Below are 22,253 nucleotides of genomic sequence, written 5' to 3' on the forward strand. Positions count from 1 at the left end.
AAATAAAAGAATTATTCATATATTATACATCTGTGGACCGGCGGTTGAAGAACGTGGCCTAGACCCCGCCCATCTCTACCCAATCTCCACCCCAGACCCCGCCCCCATAATAGTACTAATTGCACCTTGCACGTCCCGTTCCTCATCTGGAAGCCTTCCCTCTGACGTTGCAACGTCAGAGAGAAGGCTTCCGGTTCAGGCGCAGGACGCTTTGTGCACTGAATCAGTGAGGAAGAGGGAGCTGGCTCGAAGAAAACGCACTGTGGACCGGCGGTTGAAGAACACTAACACTGTTTTGGGCCTGATGCACATGGTGGCCCTGTGGACCAGCAGGAAATTTCTGTGGACCGGCACTGGTCCATGGACCGGTGGTTGAAGAACACTGCCCTAGAGGTTTTTAATGCATGCCAACAAGGTAAATGCTCCACCGCTCATAGGAATTCTAAACTAACTAAACTAAACTAAATCTTAGGTTTGTATACCGCGCCATCTCCGCAAGCGCAGAGCTCGGCACGGTTTACAGAAGTTTAGAGGAAAGGAACTACAATGAAGGGATAAAGGAGAGGGACTAAGAAGATAGAGAGGGACCGGATGCTAGAGAACGGGAGGTAATTAGATTTTTGAAAAGAGCCAAGTTTTCAAGTGTTTGCGGAAGGATTGGAAGGAGCTTGAATTTCTGAGCGGGGGTGATAGGTTGTTCCAGAGTTCTGTGGTTCTAAAGGGGAGGGATGTTCCAAGTCTTCCTGCGCGGGATATACCTTTTATAGAGGGGAAAGACAGTTTCAGTTTTTGTGAGGGTCTAGTGGGGTGTGGGTTTGAGGAGTTCCAAAAGAGTGGGATAACGGGAGGAAGGACGCCATGTAGGATCTTGAAGGCTAAGCAGGCACATTTATAGAGGACTCTGGAGTGTACTGGGAGCCAGTGAAGCTTGGAGAGGAGTGGGGAGACGTGATCGAACTTGCCTTTTGCGAAAATTAGCTTGGCCGCGGCGTTCTGAATTAGCTGAAGTCTATGGAGGTTTTTCTTAGTTAGGCTTATGTAGATGGAGTTACAGTAGTCCAGTCTAGAGAGGATGATAGATTGAACGAGGACGGCGAAGTGAGAATGATGAAAGCAGGATCTCACTCTCCTCAGCATATGAAGGCTAAAGAAGCATTTTTTTTACCAAGGAGTTGAGGTGATCATTGAAGGAGAGAGAGGAGTCTATGACGATGCCTAAGACTTTGCTTGAAAACTCGAGCTGAAGAGTGGGGCCGGATGGTAGTGGGATGGAGGTGGGTAAATGATCTAAAATTGGGCCGAGCCAAAGTAGTTTTGTTTTGGACTCATTCAGTTTCATTTGTACAGATTGGGCCCAGGATTGGAGATTCGTTATACATGTGGATATGTGAGCGTCGAAGCATTTACAGTGCCAGAACTTCCAACGCAGCTTAATAAAAGGGGTCATTAGAGAGGAAGCAGTGCTGTGGCAGAGACTCCCTAGCACTCGGGGGCCAGTGTAATAAGGATACCTCTTAATGCTGGATATGTGCACTTTTTTGTGCATACAGCTTAGCAATTGATGCAGAAATGTCTTTTGCATATAAGAATGTGCACTTATGTTTTTGCGTTGCCATTTAGATTCTATGTTAATAAGTAGAAGCCCAAGGCTTACTGTCTTTTCATGCTGGAAATTGCTGTTCTGAGGTAGAGTAAAATGCCTGCATTGGAATTGGTTGCTGCGCCAGCTTTGTATCCTGCGTGATTTACTTGTTCACCTTCCACTCCCAGGTGAGTTAGGAGAACAAGAATTTTTACCTTCCAATCTCAGCGTAGTGGAGGTTTACTGAATAAATTAAAATTTGTACTAGAAAAACCTATTGCATAAAACTCTGGGCATTTAAGCATGGCTCTGTGTGTATGTTTTACTGTCTCTGCACCTTTTTTTGTTTTTATTTTTTTACTTGTTGATGCCACAGTAACAGTATTATTTTCTCATATCTGACAATCGCCAAGAACGAGTTGGCGAGATTACTGCCATTTTCTTGCACATTAAGATGAGTATTTATATCTACTAAACTTATTTATAAAGATTGCACGTTAAGCACTTTGAAAAAACTTTTTGGACCGATGACGATTCTTGGTGTATAATATACTGTGTGTATTGAAACTTGATTTTCACTCAGTAACACCACTGAGGTCTATGAATCGTTATATTATAATACGTTGTCCTAAAGTCTTCTCTTGAACAAACGAGATTACTACTGATACAGAACACAGCAATCGGACTGATGTACAGTCTGAAGAAGTATGACCATGTTACGCCATTTTATTGTGAGCTGCATTGGCTGACAATGGAGGCCTGGGTACTGTTTAAGCTGGGTTTATAAGGCTTTATATGGCACAGCTCCTCTCTATTTGGTTAATAGACTTTCCATAGCTTCATATAAACACAGCAGGAAATCTCATGCTCTGTTTAATTTTCCTCCTCCACAGGGCTTCAAAAGTAAAAAAATTTCATTCATACTTTAGCGTTTCAGGTAGCTTCCCACGACAAAGAATTCCGACCCTTGTTGCTTACAGCTTACTCTTATAAACATTTCAGAACACAGTTGAAGACTTATCTTTTTTCTAAGTACTTGGTCAATTCATTTATTCCTGTCTTCTAGACCAGTGGTTCCCAACCCTGTCCTGGAGGACCACCAGGCCAATTGGGTTTTCAGGCTAGCCTTAATGAATATGCATGAGAGAGATTTTCATATAATGGAAGTGACAGGGATGCAAATCTGCTCCATGCATATTCATTAGGACTATCCCGAAAACCCAATTGGCCTGGTGGTCCTCCAAGACAGGGTTGGGAACACTGGTCTAGACTATGTTTACTGTTTATAATCTTTTGTAAACCGCATTGAACTTACGGTTACGCAGTTAATAAGCACAATGTTATGTTAGGTTATATCAGGAGTAAAGTGGTTTGGGTTTTTGGTGCCTTTACTAGACCGTTGTCCAATGATACCGTAACAAAGAACAAGACAGAAGACAAATCCACTGCAGATCAAGAAGCAAACAAGACAACAGCGGGGGAGACGACGGAAAATGCAGATGTAGATGGATGACTCAACACACAATATGTTTCGGCCTCAGGAATCTTAAATTTGAATTGACCCTGTGTTCATAGAATTCTAAAGGCTTCGAAGGTAAAGTAACATAAACCAGTAAAGCAGCTCACATCAAAGCTTGCTAGCAAAATGGTAAACCAGTGTATCGCCTCGAAATGCAGCTGTGTAGACATGGAGTCCAAAGCCTGAACTCAGATTATCCACTGCCAATAATGTAAACAAAGAAAGAAGAAAATGATTCTGACTAATGAACTGATGCTGTCTGGAACTGAAATAAGAGCGGTGAGATTTTGTAGTATTAGTTCTGCAACATGCTTTCTCAGTGCCAGTTCTTAGAGGTTTCAGGCTGTCCCAAATAAATAATTTTCACAGACATTGATATAAATGAGACCACAAAAACTGGATGCCCTTTAAACTAGACCCATTTTAGATGCCTTTGAGAATCCTAGTTTTCACTTGCTATATAGTGAGCACATCTTGTGAATCAAGAGACCATGGGAACACGTAGAAACATGACGGCAGATAAAGGCCAAATGGCCATTCTAGTCTACCCATACAGCCGTCAATATTATATGTGTAATTTTAAAATGATTATGTTGACTAAACACGCGTTTTGTAATAGAACATGTTTGCTGTTAATGAGAGATTCATTCCGAGATTGTGTTGCGAAATAGTTTTGAGACGTTCAGAAAAATTCCTTAATATTTCCAAGTAGTTTTTGATTTTCATATTTACCAAAAAAAAAGAAAGAAAACCCACCAACATTCATTTTTAATCTTTATCTTCATGGAATCTGAAGTATAACTGTTTCATCCAACTTCTTGTGTCCTTGGAGCTAAAACAGTTTCTCAAGCATCCTTTTCTCCTTCTCTCGGCTCAATGAAAAAGGGGAGAGTAAAGCCATCCGCTTACCACAAAGCAGGGCTATCACAAAGGAAAGATTAAGGGTTTATCGAGAGGTCAATGTGAGTTTTTCTCTAACTAAACACTTTCCTAAAGTTTCCTTGTGGAAAAAATAATGAAGTCATCGAAGAGTTTTTCAAGAATTTTTATTTCTTTTTTCACCTGCTGCATTCGCTTGTCTTCCCAGCATGGGTGTTTAATCTTTCTGGGCTTTGTGAATTGGCCCAAATGAATAAGCGGTGAGCTGCCTCTCTAGGAGCTAGAGGCTTAGTCTAAGGCCCTAATCACTGAGTAAACACATTTTTACTCTTCCTCTCTTAGAACTGCTATATAACAGTCCGGATTCTACCACAGTAACCTGGATATTGCAGGGACGCCCGCTTTGAAATGCAGAACGACTGATCCTCCAAACAGACAGTGCCTGATCTTCTCCTGCCTCTTTCTTCTTTTTAAATTAAATATCGTCAAAGAAATGCTTTTTTATTGCTAGATATTGTGCATCAGTGCCCTGGATTTTCAACTCTCGTTTCAAGTCAACATTGTAGGCTGTGGTCATATAGAACCATGCATATTGGGATTATTAATGGCCTCTCTTAGGACATTTTGTTTTGAAGTCTGTTTAAATGAAATCAGGCAGACAGTGTAAGTTGCTAATCTTTTCTCTAAAATGTAATGCTCAAATCATGCGTCTTGAAAAGGAATGGGCCTTTTAAATTTTAACCAAGCACACAGATTTAATAGAAAGTCAGATTTTCAGTGAACTCTGCATATGCACTTTTCTAGGCACCATTCACGGTTAAAGAACCCATGATAACAGTGTAGCTTATAACACCTCTGCCATTATTCAGGACAAATTTTGTGAACTGATTTCTTGTAGATCGTTTTTAGGATATTGAAATGATCAAAATACCCATAGATTTATCCAACAGGTGGAATCCCTGTTCCAATTTCGAGATACTGCTGATTTCTAGGAGTTTTACTGACCCACTAGCTGGACTAGGTTTCCTTGTGGAAAGGAGCCCAAGGGGCCTTTGAATGTCAGCAGGGGCTCAAAGCCCTGCGCTGCATGCCCACAATCTTCAAAGCAAAGCAGCAGCATTAGGCAAGCAGATGTAAAGAAAGAAGCTGGGAAAAGATGTTGGGCACAGCAGGGGCAGGGATAGTTAAGAGAAGGGGGAAATGGTGGACATGGAATTCAATAAACAAAAACATAAAACTTGGTAAGAGAAGATGTTGGAATCCTATTTGGGGGTTGGGTTAGGGAAGGAAACAGAAGACAGAATGGGATGTTGGGCCTTGAGTCGCCCCCCTCAGATGGGCCTAGTTAATTCCTGCAGATGGCTGGATTCTTCGTAGGTTGTGATACCTTGTGTTGAATCAGTGCAAGAATAATTAAATAGTGTTGTGGTTTTGTGAACTTGCAGATCACATAGGTGTTTTCTTAGACTGACTTTCAACACATCTAAAGAGGAAAGTAGGTAGCCTGAAAAGTTCTTTCGGCTGTTCTATGCAGATAGTGCTGGGGCAGAGCCAGGATGGTTCCGGAACTTATCCAGATAGTGAAAAACTAAACTAAACCTTAAATTTATAGACCGGGTCATCTTCAAAAAAAATGAAGCTCGACTCGGTTAACAATCATAAGGTGAGCCAGTAATAATAAAAGAAAAAAAAAAATAACAATGAAAAAAAAATCAAATAAATCTAAATATACAAGTAAAAAAAGAAATTTAAACAGAGCGAGTTGCTAAGTGCTTAGAATATAAAAAGGTTTTTAGTGCTTTACAAAATAATTGAAGAGCGTTCAGGTCTCTTATCATAGATGGGATTGAATTCCAAACCTCCGTTAATTTAAACATGTAAGAATTCATCAGTTTTCCTTTATATCTAATTCCCTTAAAAGAAGGGAAAGAGAGTTTTAATCTTTGTGTATTTCGCAAGAGATGAGATCTTTGAGCGTTCCAGATTAACAGAACCAAAGGAGTAAAAATACCAAACAAAAGTTTAAAAACGATACAAGCACATATAAATTGAATCCTGAAACAGACAGGAAGCCAATATAGTCTTTCCAGCAAAAGGGATACGTGGTCAAATTTTCGTTTCCCAAAAATCAGCTTGGCCTGTGGTGTTTTGTATCAATTTGCAATCTTTGCAAGTTGCCCTTAGTCAATCCTAGGTAAATAGCGTTGCAGTAATCCAACCGCACTAGTATAACAGACTGTACCAAAACTGTAAAGTGTTGATGATGAAAGAATACCTTAACCCTCTTCAACATACGCAAACTAAAAAAACATTTCATAACCAGAGAATTTCTTTGATCTTTAAACGTAAGTGAAGAATAAGACAATTCCCAAAACTTTAGATGAAGATTCAATTTGTAATTTTAATTCCTCAGGTTAGCGTTATCATAGGAGGGAGGTAATCAAGATTTGGCCCTATCCACAGAAGTTTAGTTTTTTTGCTTCACTCAGTTTCATTTGTACCGATAGTGCCCAATTCTGAAGCTTGGAAATAGAATGATTTACATTGGCAACGAGGTTTGTAAGATTCGGGTCTACTTCAAGCAAAATGAAAATGTCGTCGGCATATGTAAAAAGATGGCTTAAAGTTCTTCAAAGTACTCATGTAGATATTAAAAAGGATTGGCGACAAAGGGGGATCCCTGTGGGACCCCACAAGTAGATCTCCATGATGTTGACATAATGCCATCCATATTTACTGTATAAGAATGTAGTACTAAAAATTTATTAAACCAATCCAAAACTACCTGATCGAGACCTATATCTGAAAGTAGGTGGGTCAGGATAGTGTGGTGTTCTACATCAAAGGCTGTGGAGAGATCAAACTACAGCAGTATAAGCATACTTATTGCAGAGTTGCAGCTGCTGAACCCTTGAGAGATCAGAAAAGTGAAATTGGAGCGAAAACCGTGTTGAAATGGATATGAGATGGAAAATTTCTCTAAATTACATTACATTACATTACATTAGTGATTTCTATTCCGCCTGTGCCTTGCGGTTCTAAGCGGATTACAAATTAGAAGATATCTGGACATTTCCGAGAGAATTACATAACAAAGATTCAAGTATGTTACAGGATATGGTATAGAATAACAATACATTCGGTTCTAAGAGGATTACAAATTAGAAGATATCTGGACTTTTCCGAGAGAATTACATAACAAAGATTCAAGTAATTACAGAATACAGTGGAGAATAAACAATACATTCGGGTAACAGAAGATAATTACATAACATTGAAGGAAGAAGTTTACTGGATACAGATGGTGGTTGCTTATTTAGGTATCTGAATATATGTTGGGGGTATGGTTTGAGGAGTTGACTAATGTGGTATTCACGAGGGAGTATGCATGTGCGACTAGGGTGGAGGTTAGTATGTAGGGAAGTGTTTTTTGAATAGAAATGTTTTGATTTCTTTTCGAAACACTTTAATGTCTGTTGTTTTGATCATCAGTTTGGTGATGGAAGGGTCAATAAGATGAAAGTTGGCTAGCAACAATGGATTCAATTAATTTTGTTACTAAGGGTATGTTGGCAATTGGCCTTTAATTTAAAGAAATAGTAGGATCCAAATCAACTTCCATAGTCCACCTTCTGGATAACTTAGAATTGATAGAAGGCTTGCCTGATAGCCGACTGAATATTGTCATGATCTGTAGAAGTTCTAGTGCTAATCACCTTACCCAAATATCAGTGCCAGGCTCTATTTGGAGAGTAGTTCTGAATGTCTGGATAATTTTTGACCATCACAGCTGGTGTTTAGAAACAAACAGGTTAATATTCAGCTGCCGCAGGCAACATTATTTTAAAATTTCAAGTAGCACTGTTGCCTCAGTTTTTTTTTTGTTGTTGTTGTGTTGGGGGTTTTTTATGAGCAGACCATACACATGTAATGTGGCATCCTTCCCAGCTGGGAGTCTAGATCACTTGCGATCGTAGCTCTTTACACACCTTACTTTGAAACTATAGGATTCAAATGTAGCTTAGAGCCTCGACTTTTGTTGATCTCTAAACAGCGCTATCATCTCGCTGAGTTTGCTGTGCAGTATATTAATCAGAGGTCCTCAAATAAAAGCCCATAACTCAGATGTGGCCCTTGAAGCAAATTTGTATAGCCCTCCATTCTTTTCTTGTCCCAGATCATATGCAGCTCTACCAACGATTAGTTTTTTGATTACTGCAGTTGTCTGAGTCTTGCTGCATCTGAGTAAGTGGAACTGACATTTTATCCATCATGCTATTCAGGGTATTCAAATCAATGACCACCAAACTTTCCCATCAAAATCTCCTTCCTGAGGAAACTACCCACCTCAACCCCCCCCCCCCCAAATAAACTGCATACCCTGAATAAAGCCACAGCATGATGATGGAAACCTTGGTTTCTGCAAGACCTGGACAGTTGCAACAACTTCTATACCAGCTGCAGAAGCCAAAGAGAACAAATATTTTTGTATGCCAATGCATGCCAACTGGTCTCTTTCTTTCACTTCTGCCCTCTCTCTATCCCTCCCTATTGAGCTTTCCCTCTGCTCAGTTCTTTCTCGTTCTCCTTTCCCCTGCTGGGAAAGCGGTTATAGCCCCAGGAATAATATGAAATTAATGGGACCAGGAAAAGCAACTGCCTCTGAAGCTTGTGATTGGTAGACCTGCTAGAAAAGAATCCACCTAACCACCTTTAATCCCTCTGATCGTAGCTTAGCCCCAACTTGCCCCTGTTATAGGCTGAGCATTGCTGCTGCCGAAAAGGCGATGCACCCAATTTTTATGTTTACAGGCTCGAGAATGACACGGTGACAAAATTCATCAACTTCATGTCATTCTTTAAGGAGAGAGGAAAGAATCAGAGTATGAATGGCCACAACCACTGACCAGCAAGCTTTGCTTTGAAGAATGCTGGTGTAGAAGGACCGAGGTTGAAACAGACACTACAGAATGACAGTCTCTGGTATCCAGAGCAGATATTGTGATGTCATAATGCCTCATTCCACCAGTGCCTAAGAGCCAATCACATCAGTGATGTCACAATGGCTTCATTATCCTTGGCTCACATAAGAATCAGAGTATGAATGGCCACAACCACTGACCCGCAAGCTTTGCTTTGAAGAATGCTGGTGTAGAAGGACCAAGGTTGAAATAGACACTAGAAAATGACATGGGATTATTTCCCGCGGTTATCCGCGGGGATGGGAACGGTGATGAATTTTGTCACCGTGTCATTTTCTAGTCTCTCTGTTCTGGGGCTATAACACCAGGAGGGAAGTAGGAGAGGGCAGTGTGTATGTGTGCTCTGTTCCAGGACTGCAAGATTGGGGGTGGGGTTGGTGCTCCAAATTCTCAATGGCACAATACCATGAGTGTGTGTGAGGCGGAGTAAGAAAAGTCCCCCGTCCCACCCTCATTCAGCCCTCGTTGAGAGTATAAGAAGGCAGCTCTGTGGGTACTAAGCGCCCTCAGTATTGAGCAAGTTTGTGTCCAGGAAGGGATAATGTTCTCCCCAATCATGTTGTAATGTTGGTGCCTGTGAATAAAAATGCCTTGGTCTGTCACCCGAAAAGTTTGGAAGCCCCTAATATGAATGATAAAAAGAAATTACTGTCACTGATAATCCTTTAGAATCCGAGGTTGTACAGATAGCAGTACAGATCTACATGGAAGATATATGCTACATTGCTTGTATTTTCAGCCTATTAAAAAGTTCCAGTGCTTTCCATCGGTGACTTTGCAGACTTGTCCTGGGGTGTCTTCAGGATATGTGCAATGAATGTGCGTTAATTAAAGTTGTAGAGGCACTGATCAGTCTCATTCATGTAGGTATCCTGAAAATTTCAATGACTGAAAGTCCCCAGGCATAAAGAACTTAGGGCCTCTTGTATCAAACTGCGCTATGAGCATCAGGAGCAGCACGGGCCATTCAGCGCGGCTCTCTGCGCTAAAAACTGCTAGCGCAGTTTGATAGAAGAGGCTCTTAATCATTTTGAAAAGAGAATATTGATTGGATGAGTTTTACTTTCATAGATTATGAGTGTTAACTGTAAGTTCTTTTTTTTAATTTTTTTTCTGCCAGTTTGATAATCAGGGCCGGATTTTCCTATAGGCTAACTAGGCTTCAGCCTAGGGCCTCAACATCAAGAGGGGCCTACATTCAAATTGTTAGCAAAATTAAAATTACACTATTCTAAAAACAGTGAACACTAAAACACTGAACCGAAAATAAGGAGAAATTCTACGCTTCAGGATCGGAACCGGCTCCGGCCGCAACGGGGCACCGACTCAGCTTCTCCCTTTCTTTTTCTCGCCCTGGGAGGAGGATCGGGGAGGGAAAGACGTCAGTCCGGAAACAGCTGGGCAAAGCCCAGCCCCGCAGGAGAGAGGCAAAACATGGATCCGTCAGGACAGGGCAGCCCAGACTGGCATCGGAGGGGGGATGGGGGGTTCAATGGAAGGCAGGATGGCATGGGGGGGTGTTCAATTGAAGGGGGATGAGAGGCAGGCGGGCATCGGAGGGGGGGTGAGGTGAGGAAGGACGCACTGGGGGCACTATGGACATAGGAAGGGGCAATGTTGTGTGTTATGTTTGATTAGTTATTGTTACAAGTACTATATATGGTGCTGAGAATAAATGTCCAAATAAGTGTTCTCGACTTTTTTTTATTTATTATCCGTGTCACATTTTTTATAAAGGTTAGTACCAATAACAACATGTTTCATTTAACATATTGATATATATCACAGCAATGATGTATTTTATTATCTCTCATGTAATTTACAAACTTAAAAATGGGAGGTGAAAGGGCCTCATAAGTGGAATAGCCTAGGGCTTCTTTTCATCTAAATCCGGCCCTGTTGATAATGCTTCACTTTAGACACATTTAAAGATTAAGAAAGAATGTTGGTTATCTGAGTCTTTCACCTTTTCATAGCTTGTCCACAGTTAGCCATCTGTTTTCGGCAGTAATGGACTATTCTGCAAAAATAAAGACGTGACAGAAATGAACCTGCAGCCGGTTGTAAATCGACAACCACCTTGTGGTCGGTATTAGACTGGTTAAGGTTAAGAATTTGCTTCAAGTTCAAGATTATTAAAATTTGATAAAACGCCAATCATAAATACTGAGTCATGGATTTGAAAAGGCTTTTTCGGAGCTGGGCCGTTTGAAAAATTCTATGGAAACACGTGTGCATCCTGCTCTGTTTATCAGGCAAAAGTGGATTTTATATTTCCAGTAATATTTTAAAAAGATTATTCCATTCAAAACAGGGACCTAAAATGTACAGCCAAATGTTTGGGACTACTTCTAGGTAGTGAATTTGGTTATGAAAGTCAGGGCAGTTTTCAGGAAGTAGGTTACCCTTTCAGAATTCAAAAGCATTGTATAATTTCCCAGAAACCTTTAATATATATGTTAATGAAAGCAAAATATAGTTAGATAGCCCACCACACTCACGTAGTATTTAAAAGGTGAATGCGCTAGCATTTGTTGACTTATTTACAAAATACATGAACGATACTAATCTTTTAACACTTTTTCTTTATTGATGATTTCTGTGCGTTACACAACATATAATTGATTATTCTTGTATTTCATTTGCTACCTGGCAAAATGGCCGAATTCTAAATAAAAAATACCTAAACACTGGTAAACACGCAGCTTATGTTGGTGGCTTCAAGCAGATGCCTCTCAGATTCAACTCGTGGGTGACCCTCATGACCAATGCCAGCCTGAGTGGCTGGGGAGCCCACTGCTGTGGTTGCCCACTCCAGGGAAAGTGGACCCCATTGGAAATCAAGTGGTCCCTACGTCATCTGGAACTGAGAGACGTTTGTTCTGTGCTGAAGGAGTTGCAATCCTTCCTCACAGGGTAGGAATCCGGGTGTTTTTGGACAATGCCACAGCAATAACTTATGTAAATAAACAGGGAGGTACGAGAAGCAATCCCCTACACCCAGAGGCACAGATGTTATTTCAGTGGGTGGAAGCTCACTTGCAAGCCCTCTTGGCAGCCCACGTGGTAGGAGTAGGGAAAATCTAGGTCGATTTTCTCAGCTGGCAGACTAAAGGATCTGAGAGAGTAGTCTCTGTCCCAGAGGGCATTTACCCTCATTGTGCAGCGCTGGGTAAGACCGGACATGGATTTCATAGCCACAGTCAAGAATATGAAGACAGATCGCTTCTACAGTCGATGGACCAAATCAGGAAGCACAGGAATGGATGCCCTCATTTAGCCCTGACTTACCAATCTTTTGCTATATGTGTTTCCACTATAGGCCATGGTGGGCTGGATCATCTACAGAATAGCAAACCATCAGGGGTTGGTGACTTTGGTAGTTCTGTACTGGCTCTGCTGGCCTTTTCATGCTGATCTGATGCATCAGCAAATAGGCAGGTGTCTCAAGCTGTCAGTTCATCCGGGGCTCCTCAGTTGTAAATCTAAATCTAATCTTTGGTCTTATATACCGATTTATCCGTACAAGAGGGCTCGACTCGGTTAACAAAATGTTAGTAAAATATACAATGGATTAGAACAAAACTTTATCTTCTATAGTCATTAGCTTGAAGAAGAGGAGTCAATAATAAATTTCTGAAATAAGTACGTCTTTAATACTTTACGGAAAGTTGATAAATGAGGGAAAACTCTGACTGTAGAACAGGGCTGCCCAATTCTGGTCCTCGAGATCTACTGGCAGGCCAGGTTTTCAGGATATCCAAAATGAATATGCATGAGAGAGATTTGCCTGCACTGCCTTCTTGGTATGCAAATCTCTCATATACATGTTCATTGTGGATATCCTGAAAACCTGGCCTGCCAGTAGATCTTGAGGACCGGAATTGGGCAGTCCTGCTGTAGAAGGAAGGTCATTCCAAATTTTTAGGAACAGAAAGGAAAAAGATAAGCAGAAATTGGCCATAGTTTTTATTCTTTTAACAGTGGGAAAGCATAGCTCTTGAGCACATGGCCCTAACTTGTAAGGGTTACTCTGAGGATGTTCTTGAGCAAAGAAGTCTGCAACATTTGCAGTTATGGGGCGCCAAGGAGCGGGTGGAGCATGAGAATGATCCTATCCTGGTGATTCTAGCATTCCTACAGGCCGGTCTTGAAAAGGGCCTAGCTATTTCATCTCTCAAGATGCAGATAGATGGTCTCTCATGCTTTAGGGCCCAGAGAGGCATGCAGTCATTGGTGTCTCATCCAGACATCACTCGGTTTTGAGGGGGCACTCAGATTGTGTCCCACACTGGGTAGGCTGTTCCTGTCTTGGGACCTTAATGTTGTTCTGAAGGGCCTATACGGGGCTCCACATGAGACGCTACTCGACGTGTCCCTCTTGGATCGTAAGACCATGTTTTTGGTTGCCATTATCTTGGCAAGGCAGATTTCAGAGTTACAAGCCCTTTCCTGTACAGGACCCTTCCTCCGGGTTACAGAGTCTGGTGTTTCTCTACAGACAGTACCTTCCTTTCTACCGAAGGTGGTTTTTGCCTTCCACATAAATCGGGAGATTAATTTACCCACCGTTCATCCTATGGATTCAGCAAAACAGAACAGAATTTTGTGGAGGCTGAATGTGCACTGAGCCATACTACTGTACTTGGAGAGGACTAATGATTCCTGGCTCTCGGACCACCTTTATGTGTTGACCAACAACTTGAGATGAGGCAAACCAGCTTCCAAGGCTTCGATTGCCAGATGGATTCACATGAGAATTTCATCTTCCTACATTGCCTGCGGTAAACAACCCATTTCCATTGCAGCACATTCGACTAGAAGTGTGACTGCTTCCTGGGTAGAGTCCAGGCTGTTTCGCCTGTTGAAATTTGTAGAGCAGCTACTTCTACTCTTCACACCTTTACGAAGTTCTATAGAATGGATGTGGCGACTCGAGAGGATGCCACTTTTTGGGTTCTTCGTACTGCGAGCAGTCTCATCTATTCCTCCCTAGACGTATGACACTGCTTTGGTATGTCATCTACAGAATGAAAGATTAGGTTCTTACCTCACTAATCTCTTTTTTTCTGATAGAAGACATAGGATTCTGTACAGCCCACCTTGTTCAGACTTAATTTGTCTGATTCTTTCCTTGGATGTTGCCAGTGTCCATCTCAGGACCTGTTCTCCTGTATCTTAGATTTAGCAGAGATTAACTACAGGAACACGAGAACTACCATTCCCGGGGGGGAGGGAGGGGGGAGGTTGGCTCCTACTAGTTGCATTTAGCAGGCTGGTTCCCAGCTGCTCATGTGCGTACTTTGTTGTTCAATGTTAAATTGTTAATTGTTATTATTGTTCTCTTATCATAAGTTACAGAGCAGAACAGAATATAGTTTGTTGCTGGGGAAGTTCCCCCAAGCCCCTCCTTCTCTTTTCTTCTGTTTCAGTGCTTTGGTACCAACTGAAGAGAGAGCTGTTCTCCATTACAGAAGGGGAAAAGTTCAGAGTTTTTGAGTGGCATCCTTTTGCAGATTCACAACTAATGGGAAGCAACAGCTGTAATACAGAAACGTATGTCTTCTATCAGAAAAAAGATTAGCAGGGTAAGAACCAAATCTTTCCATTTTGCCCCTCTCCTCCAGCCCTGTAGAGGCCAGAGTTAATACAGTATGTTATTTACTGAAAGGTCATAGGGGAGCAGGAGAAGATTGTGCTAGTATTTGATACCATAGTCTGAAAAATATCTTTAAAATTTCTTCTGTTTGGCAGCTTTGAAATTCAGAGACCTACAAGTCTCAAATTGAAAGGGGAATAGAGAGTAACACCATCTCCCTTTATTTACAAAAATGATTACATCTTAAGGGAGACAGTGGTGTTTGACTTGGGCTCATTATGATGCATTGTTCCAAATAAATAGCATGACAGTGGCAGGAAGAGGTTACAGGAGAGATGGGTGGAGTTTGGAATGGGGTAAGGGGTTCACTGCCCCCCAACCATATGTGTTTCTTGGGTTGGTTTCCCTCTTGGCTGAGTTACTAAACCCTGGCTTTCCATTCGTACTCTCAAAACAGCTCTGCTACAGGCTGGCTTTTGTGGGGTGACCTACATGGCAGTGCAGAGCACCATGAATGAGGGGGTACTGTTGTAGGGGTATGCCACCCCATATCCTTCCATATCATGTGGGCCAGGGAAATAGGGGAGGATAATGGTTCTGGGCAGAGAATGGAGGAAAAAAAGGGATGTTTGGTAAAAGGAGAGAGTAAGAGGGAGTCATCACTAATAAATGAAGGGGCATTGTGAGAAAACCATTACCACCAAATGAGGTGCCAGTTTCCATTTTTGCAGAAAGCACTCGATTCGGTGCTAACTCAGCTTCCCAAGTCAAGCATGTACTCTGTAACCGCTGGAGCGTTAGCAGGTGGGTTGGCACACAGTGAGTTGATATGAATGCACAACTTTGGCGTCATTGATTTCCTGCTCAACATGTGATCTTTTGGGATTTTTAGTCTGAGGGCAGGAAGAACATGCAAATGTGGCCTTAGGGGCTGTGTAGCAACTGATTGCTGAGCTTCCAGGGTTTATGCATACAGGCGGAGGAGCAGCTTGTAGGGCCTTTCTAGATGTGGCACTGCTATTATTTTTCAGTCTGTGTGTTCCAGATATGGATGATATCTGGGGCTCTGGGAAGAGGGACCAGGAGTATGATTCTTGCCAAGAAGGGTGGGGAGTGAATCTGCTTAGGAAGTATGAGGGAAGGGAGAGCCTAGTCTTCCGAGGAGGGGCACTGTCCAAGTTAGAGTGAGAGGGAACCTAAGGGGAGGAGGAATTATGGGGCAAAACAGGACAGGTCAGGAGGAAGTAGAGAGCAGATAAGTAGAGAACGGGGGAGTGAAGTACGTAGGGGGAGGCGGGGAATTAAGCATCCTATCCCAAAACAAAAGTCAGACTGCACTGGGAGAATGCATGCAGAGTTTTAGAATTCTCTGCCCAGTGAAATAAGAAACTTGTCTAATATCAGGCTATTTAGGAAAGCAATAAAAACATGGTTATTTCAGAAATATTTTTGATTAAGTAGGGTGGATATTATTATATTTTAAGATGTATTTAACGGTTTGTAAATGTTTTGATATTATCTAATCTAAACCTTAGGTTTGTATACCGCATCATCTCTATATTCGTAAAGCTCGACACGGTTAACAATATTTCTTTTATTGTAACCCACTTGGAACTTTATGGTTAGGTGGGATATAAATACGGAATTTAAATTAAAGAAGATGGGGGGAGACATTAAGGCCGGGATGGACTGAGAAAGAAGTGGGGATGGTCTGAGAGAAAAGAAGGTGTGCGCAGGTTAGGTAGGAAAGAGGGACTATTGAGGAATGGCTAGGATGTGGAGAATAGGAGTTGCATAGATGGGCCAGGGAGGACTGGAAGGCATAGTGTGAGAGCTGGGAGTAGGATGGTAAATTGTGGTGATGAGTTGGGGGTTGGGAAGGAAGAAACTGGCGGGATTTGCAGTAAGAGCGGAGAGCGTAGCTGGTTTTAAGAAAGGTTTGGACAAGTTCCTGGAGGAAAAGTCCAGAGTCTGTTATTGAGGAAGACATGGGGGAAGCCACTGCTTGCCCTGGATCGCTAGCATGGAATATTATTACTCCTTGGGTTTTGGCCAGGTACTAGTGACCTGGATTGGCCACCGTGAGAACGGGCTACTGGGCTTGATGGACCACTGGTCTGACCCAGTAAGGCGATTCTTATGTTCTTATTTCTTTTATCCAGAAGTCCTACCTGTTTGGCACAACCTGCTGTGCTCTTCATTTAAAGACAGCATGACTAGCTGTGTTCATAACCCACTGTGTGTTCATTTCCTTTATATGCCGAGTTGAGCACCCCCAATCATTAAAAAAAAGTTGACTCCTATGGTTTGAAGTACCTAAATCAGACAGTGTAATGAAACTTGCTCTGCCCATACTTGACCCGGATTATAGAGGACACCGCTTTTAATGCATTTTCTCCTTTTATTTTCAGCGCAAACTTTTCGCCATCTACCTCCATCACGATGAAAGTGTTCTCGCCAACGTCTTCTGCTCACAAATGCTCTGCGCTGAATCTGTCGTCTCTTATCTGAGTCAGAACTTCATAACCTGGGCGTGGGACACAACGAAAGAAGCAAACAGAGCAAGGTAAAGGATTGCCATAAGGTCGAAACTGCTTAGCCATCGTATCATACAAGCTTGCGCTCTCCATGCTGCATAAGGGGCTCTCATTTAAGCCTGTTCTCGTCATCCTTGTTAGAGGATCATCTGTTAATGGTCCGTGCGGGTTACAGTAATCTTAGCACTCGTCTATAATTACTTTGTTTTAAAGTAGTGGCGTTATTTGCGTGTTCGGTAACCTAGTTACAAGCATCAAACGACCAGCATTATTCCCCTGTGTAAAATGATTTCGCAACACACAACTTCTTGTTCAAGGACAGTATTCCAAACCGACATAGCCATGTAGGAAAAGTGGTACCAGTGATTCAGGCCTTAACATTTGCAGAACATATTATCGTGAACATCGATTTTATTTAGCATAGTTATTCTAGCTTTCTTCATGAACATCAGGAGATTAATATTAAACTATAGGCTAGTCCAGTTGCAGGAGTAATGGCTTAGCTCTACCGTATGTTAATTGATTTAATCGCTTTCTTTCACCCATTCTTTTGGATACGCAGCCTGCAATCTACCCATGTTGTTTAGATAAATTAATTTAAAGCGTCGGTGATATTAATCAATGAAATGGACTGTTTTTCATACGTCGTGCCCGTTGGGGTTTGGGCAAAGAATGTTCTATTTGATCATCTTTGGATGTTTGTAGGATTATAATTTGTAATTAAAATTCATTATTGGAGGGGGGGGGCAAGAATCGAGTGCAGTGCTAATTGTGCCTGCAGCCTGACAAACGAGAGAATTAACGCATTCACTCCAGAGCACATGATGTGGTTTTATAATGTGGCTGTTGTCCAATTACAAGCCATCAATATTACCGTTCGCTATAGGCTGTGACTCGGTTGTTAAGAGATTATACTTTGTAGAATTAGGGTTTGTTTGTTTTTTTTAAATTATGATTTATATAATTTTGATCTTATCTTGTCACGAGTAACCTTTTTTATAGATCTTGTTAGCTAGTTACTTTTAAAAACTGACTGAACTTCCAAGTTTAATGTTTGTTTAAAATATATTTTTTCAAAGTTAAAGGGTTAGCAGTGGAAACGGATAAAGTCAGGTATTTTAGTGATCCTTGACTAGTTATTTAAGAGAAGAACATAATATTGATAAATTTAAGACTAATTTAAAAACATTTCTTTTCAAAGATGCTTTTGAGCAATAATTCTTAATCTTGAATTTATTAATAATGTTGTATTTGACCATTCATCTTAAATTCCTAACCTTGTGTTTTTACCTGACTATCTTTTCTATAATAATTTGTAGTTCAAATCCCCTTCGTCTTTTGTTCTTGTTTGTTAAGTTTGTATATAGTCTTGTTTATTTTAATGTTTTATGTTTAAATAATGTATTACTTTTAATGTTGTAATTTTTAATTGTTTTTTTTATGTATGTTCATCGCTTTGAAGTATGATTAAGCGATTAATCAAAAATTTTAATAAACTTGATAAACTTGAAACTTCTACCGAATGCCATGTCCCTCCAAAGTTTGGAATCGGAATTCAATCGTTTCGAGTGCAGGATCAGTATAAACAGCAAAGGGCATTTTCTTTTGGACTGTAGGTAGTGCATTTGGTCAAAGTGCACGAAACCAGTTTTTGCCAAAGAAAGGTCCACTGAAAAATGAGCAAACATATATTTGGAAGGTTAAAAAGAAATGGCTGAGAATAATCCCCAATACTTTTTTTTCCCTGATCTCAATATGTTTTCTGGGACTCTGTGGGTAAAAATCAGTGAATACTGTTTTTGTTGTCCCTTAAATATATCGTAGATAAAAGAGAAAGAACACAGTCGTATTCTTTGATTCTCAAGTGCTTTTTTTTATTGTTGAGCTTTTGAACAATGGGTCCTAGTTTAGGCCGAGAGCAAGTTGAGTGTTGTGAGGAAAACTCCTTCAGTGCCTTTATTTGTACTATTACATCGGGTTATCATTCAGATGTAATTAAAAAGTAATGAAAAGCATTTCCCCAAAGAGAGGAAAAAATGAGACAACCGAGGCCTTTCATGAGGTGAAATTCATAGACTTGAGCCTTGCCTAAACTTTTTGCTATTACTATTCACAGGCCGTGAGGAGTCCCCTTTTATCCCTCCACTAGATGTAGAAGGGAAACACTATTCCTAAACCATCTGTAGTGACTGAGTTCAGTTGGCTACCTGCTGTTCTTTTCTTCGGTTCTCCATTTAATTTTCCAGTTCCTTTTATTTTACGATGACAAAAATTGCAGTGTAGTTTCTTTTGAAAAGCAGTGTTGCAGGGTTTTTTTTATGACTGACAATCAACAGCCATGTAATTGCTTTGTTATGTTTTACTAAAGAAGTCTATTAAGTAGCACAACTTTGATACACTAGTAATAAGAGTTTTCTGGTTACGCAGATACCTGCGGTGTCCAAAGCGCCAGAAGCTGCTTATTAGAAAGAGCCGGTACAGCTGTGTCTTATTAACTCCTTATGACATTTTTTCAGATACCAAATAAAGATCTTATTTAGGGTTTGGAGCCAGTGTTCTCCGTATCAGCTTAGATATTGTGTAGTCCGGTGTGTTAGCAGAATCTGAATTTATTGTTCATTCATCATATATTTACTGTTGCTTTGGCACTGGAAAATGTTTCTGTAGACTGTGTGAAAGTACTTTGAGTTAAAAGCATTGTATAAATTCAAATAAGACCAAGTGAATGCTAACAATGAAACATGAAGCGTGATGATGCTAAATAATGTTCTTTGCTTCCAGGAATCTTCAGCCTGTTTCCTAACCAGTTTGTTATCCTCTTAACTGGTACACTTAATGAAAGCAGGCATAATTTACTCATTTACTCATTCCTGCAGGCAAGGAGAAAAATATAGTCAACCCTTTGACTGTGTTTTCATAAAAATATCTGGTGCAGAATTTTTTTTGTTTTGGTTCTGGGGAACGTCTCTCCAAAAGGGGAACCAAAATGGTGCATTAAATGAAAATTAAACATCTAAAGTATTTATTTCCTAGAGCAGGGGTAGGGAACTCCGGTCCTCGAGAGCCATATTCCAGTCGGGTTTTCAGGATTTTCTCGAGAGCCGTATTCCAATCAGGCATTGAAAGCAGTGCATGCAAATAGATCTCATATTCATTGAGGAAATCTTGAAAACCCTACTGGAATACGGCTCTCGAGGACCGGAGTTCCCTACCCCTGTCCTAGAGGACAGCCGTCTGGGCTATAACTGAGCTATTCAGACACCTGATATGCAGAAGGAAAATCTTTTCAATAGGAAGGAAGGAAGGTGAGAACTGGGGGTCATGATGTGAACTACTTTGAGAAATCATTTTTCACAGAGTGCTGGAAAACTACCCTGTTTCCCTGAAAATAAGACCTATCCCGAAAATAAGCCCTAGGTAAGATTGACCCCTGAATGTCCCCGGCACTCCCTGACTCCATCCTTAACATTAGTGCTTGCCTGATTTGCTGAAAAAATCGGACTCGTCGATTCAGCAACCTCCACCCCTGCTGCTTTAGGAGCAGAGGTATGTCAATCTCATGGTGGGAGGGTTGGTGGGGTTCTGCTGTACAGGGGGGAGGGAGGGAGGGATAGAAAGATGCTGCACAAAGGGATGGGTAAGAGGGGAGGAAAGATGCTGCACATGGAGGGGGAGGGCAGAAAGGAAAGAGCTAGAATTGGGGTGGAGGAGAGGAAGGAAAAGATTGTTGTATATGAAAAAAATAAGACATCCCCAAAAGTAAGCCCTAATGTGTTATTTGGACCCAAAATTAATATAAGACACTGTCTTATTTTTAGGGAAACACGGTAAAATAATGATCAGGTTTAGAAAAATGATAAGCCCAGAAGATCCTTCCTTACAAAAAACAAAGGAGTGGGAGATGGGTAATCCGGTGGCATCTATCCACCATCAGGGGGTAGTTATCATAGAGCAGCCTTATGACCTAACAGCAATGATATGTCTGCAGCAGGCTTTCAAGAAGCATTGGGATCAACTTCATGGAATGGAAAGAAAAAAAAAATCAAACAAATCCTTAAAATGAGTATGGAAAGGCCAGATATTTTAGACAATAGCTTTCCTGATTCTGCTACTATATGTACGTCCTATTGGAAAATTTGGTATTAAGACTTAAGAACCAGTGGTCCATCGTACCCAGCAGTTCACTCATGCGGCGGCCCTTAGGTCAAAGACCAGTGCCCTATTTGAGTATAGCCTTACCTCCGTACATTCTGGTTCAGCAGGAACTTATCTAACCCTTTCTTGAATCCCTGGAGGGTATTCGTGCATATGATTTTTGTTACCGACATGCATCACCTTGCACTTATCCACATTGAACCTCATTTGCCATTTTGCGGCCCATTCCTCAAGTGTGTTTGTCTTGTTGTAGGTCTTCGCAATCTTTCTGTGTCCTCACTACTCTGAATAACTTTGTATTGTCCGCAAATTTAATCACCTCACTGTTTATAAATATGTTGAAGAGCACAGGCTCGAGCAGATAATTTAATCCTGCTTTTTTCTAATTTGCATTATTCTTCCACTAGGCTTTGCAGTAGTTTATTATTACATTATCCTCAGGTTACAGGAATATTGTATAAGCGACAGTTTAACTTCTCTTTTGTTTATGCTGTTATTACAATCTGTAATAATTTACCTGTTCAAATAAGGACTGAAGTTAATTATGTAAGGTTTCATTAAAAAACTGAAAACTTTTTTATATGATTTACTAAGAAGCAAACGTTGAATACAGGACAAAGTCTGCAGCGGTCAAAACAGCAGTCAGGGAGGCCAAACTTCGTATGGAAGAAACTCTAGCGAAGAACATCAAGAAAGGGGACAAATCCTTCTTCAGATACATTAGCGACAGGAAAAAGAACACAAACGGGATAGTACGCCTTAGAACGCCAGACGGGAATTATGTGGAAACTGACTCCGATAAAGCCAAACTACTGAATGATTACTTCTGTTCAGTCTTTACATGCGAGGCACCAGGGCACGGGCCTCGGCTGGACGCAAAGCAAAGCATGGATGACCCATTTCAGAAGTTTGAGTTCACACCAGCTGATGTTTACAAAGAACTGTCAAGACTCAAGGTGAACAAAGCCATGGGACCGGACAATCTGCACCCAAGAGTGCT

General features: G+C 41.1%; 1 protein-coding gene across 1 annotated transcript in view; it reads left to right on the forward strand.

Moving 5' to 3' along the window:
* The window catches only part of FAF1 (Fas associated factor 1), a 559,433-nt gene that overhangs the window by 378,231 nt on the left and 158,949 nt on the right, over positions 1–22,253 (forward strand). Inside the window, exon 13 of the mRNA XM_033916532.1 lies at positions 16,973–17,127. Coding sequence (XP_033772423.1) covers positions 16,973–17,127 — 155 coding nt within the window. The remainder of the gene's footprint in view (positions 1–16,972; positions 17,128–22,253) is intronic.

Source organism: Geotrypetes seraphini, chromosome 12 (genome assembly GCF_902459505.1).
Source record: "Geotrypetes seraphini chromosome 12, aGeoSer1.1, whole genome shotgun sequence".
Lineage (NCBI taxonomy): Eukaryota > Metazoa > Chordata > Amphibia > Gymnophiona > Dermophiidae > Geotrypetes > Geotrypetes seraphini.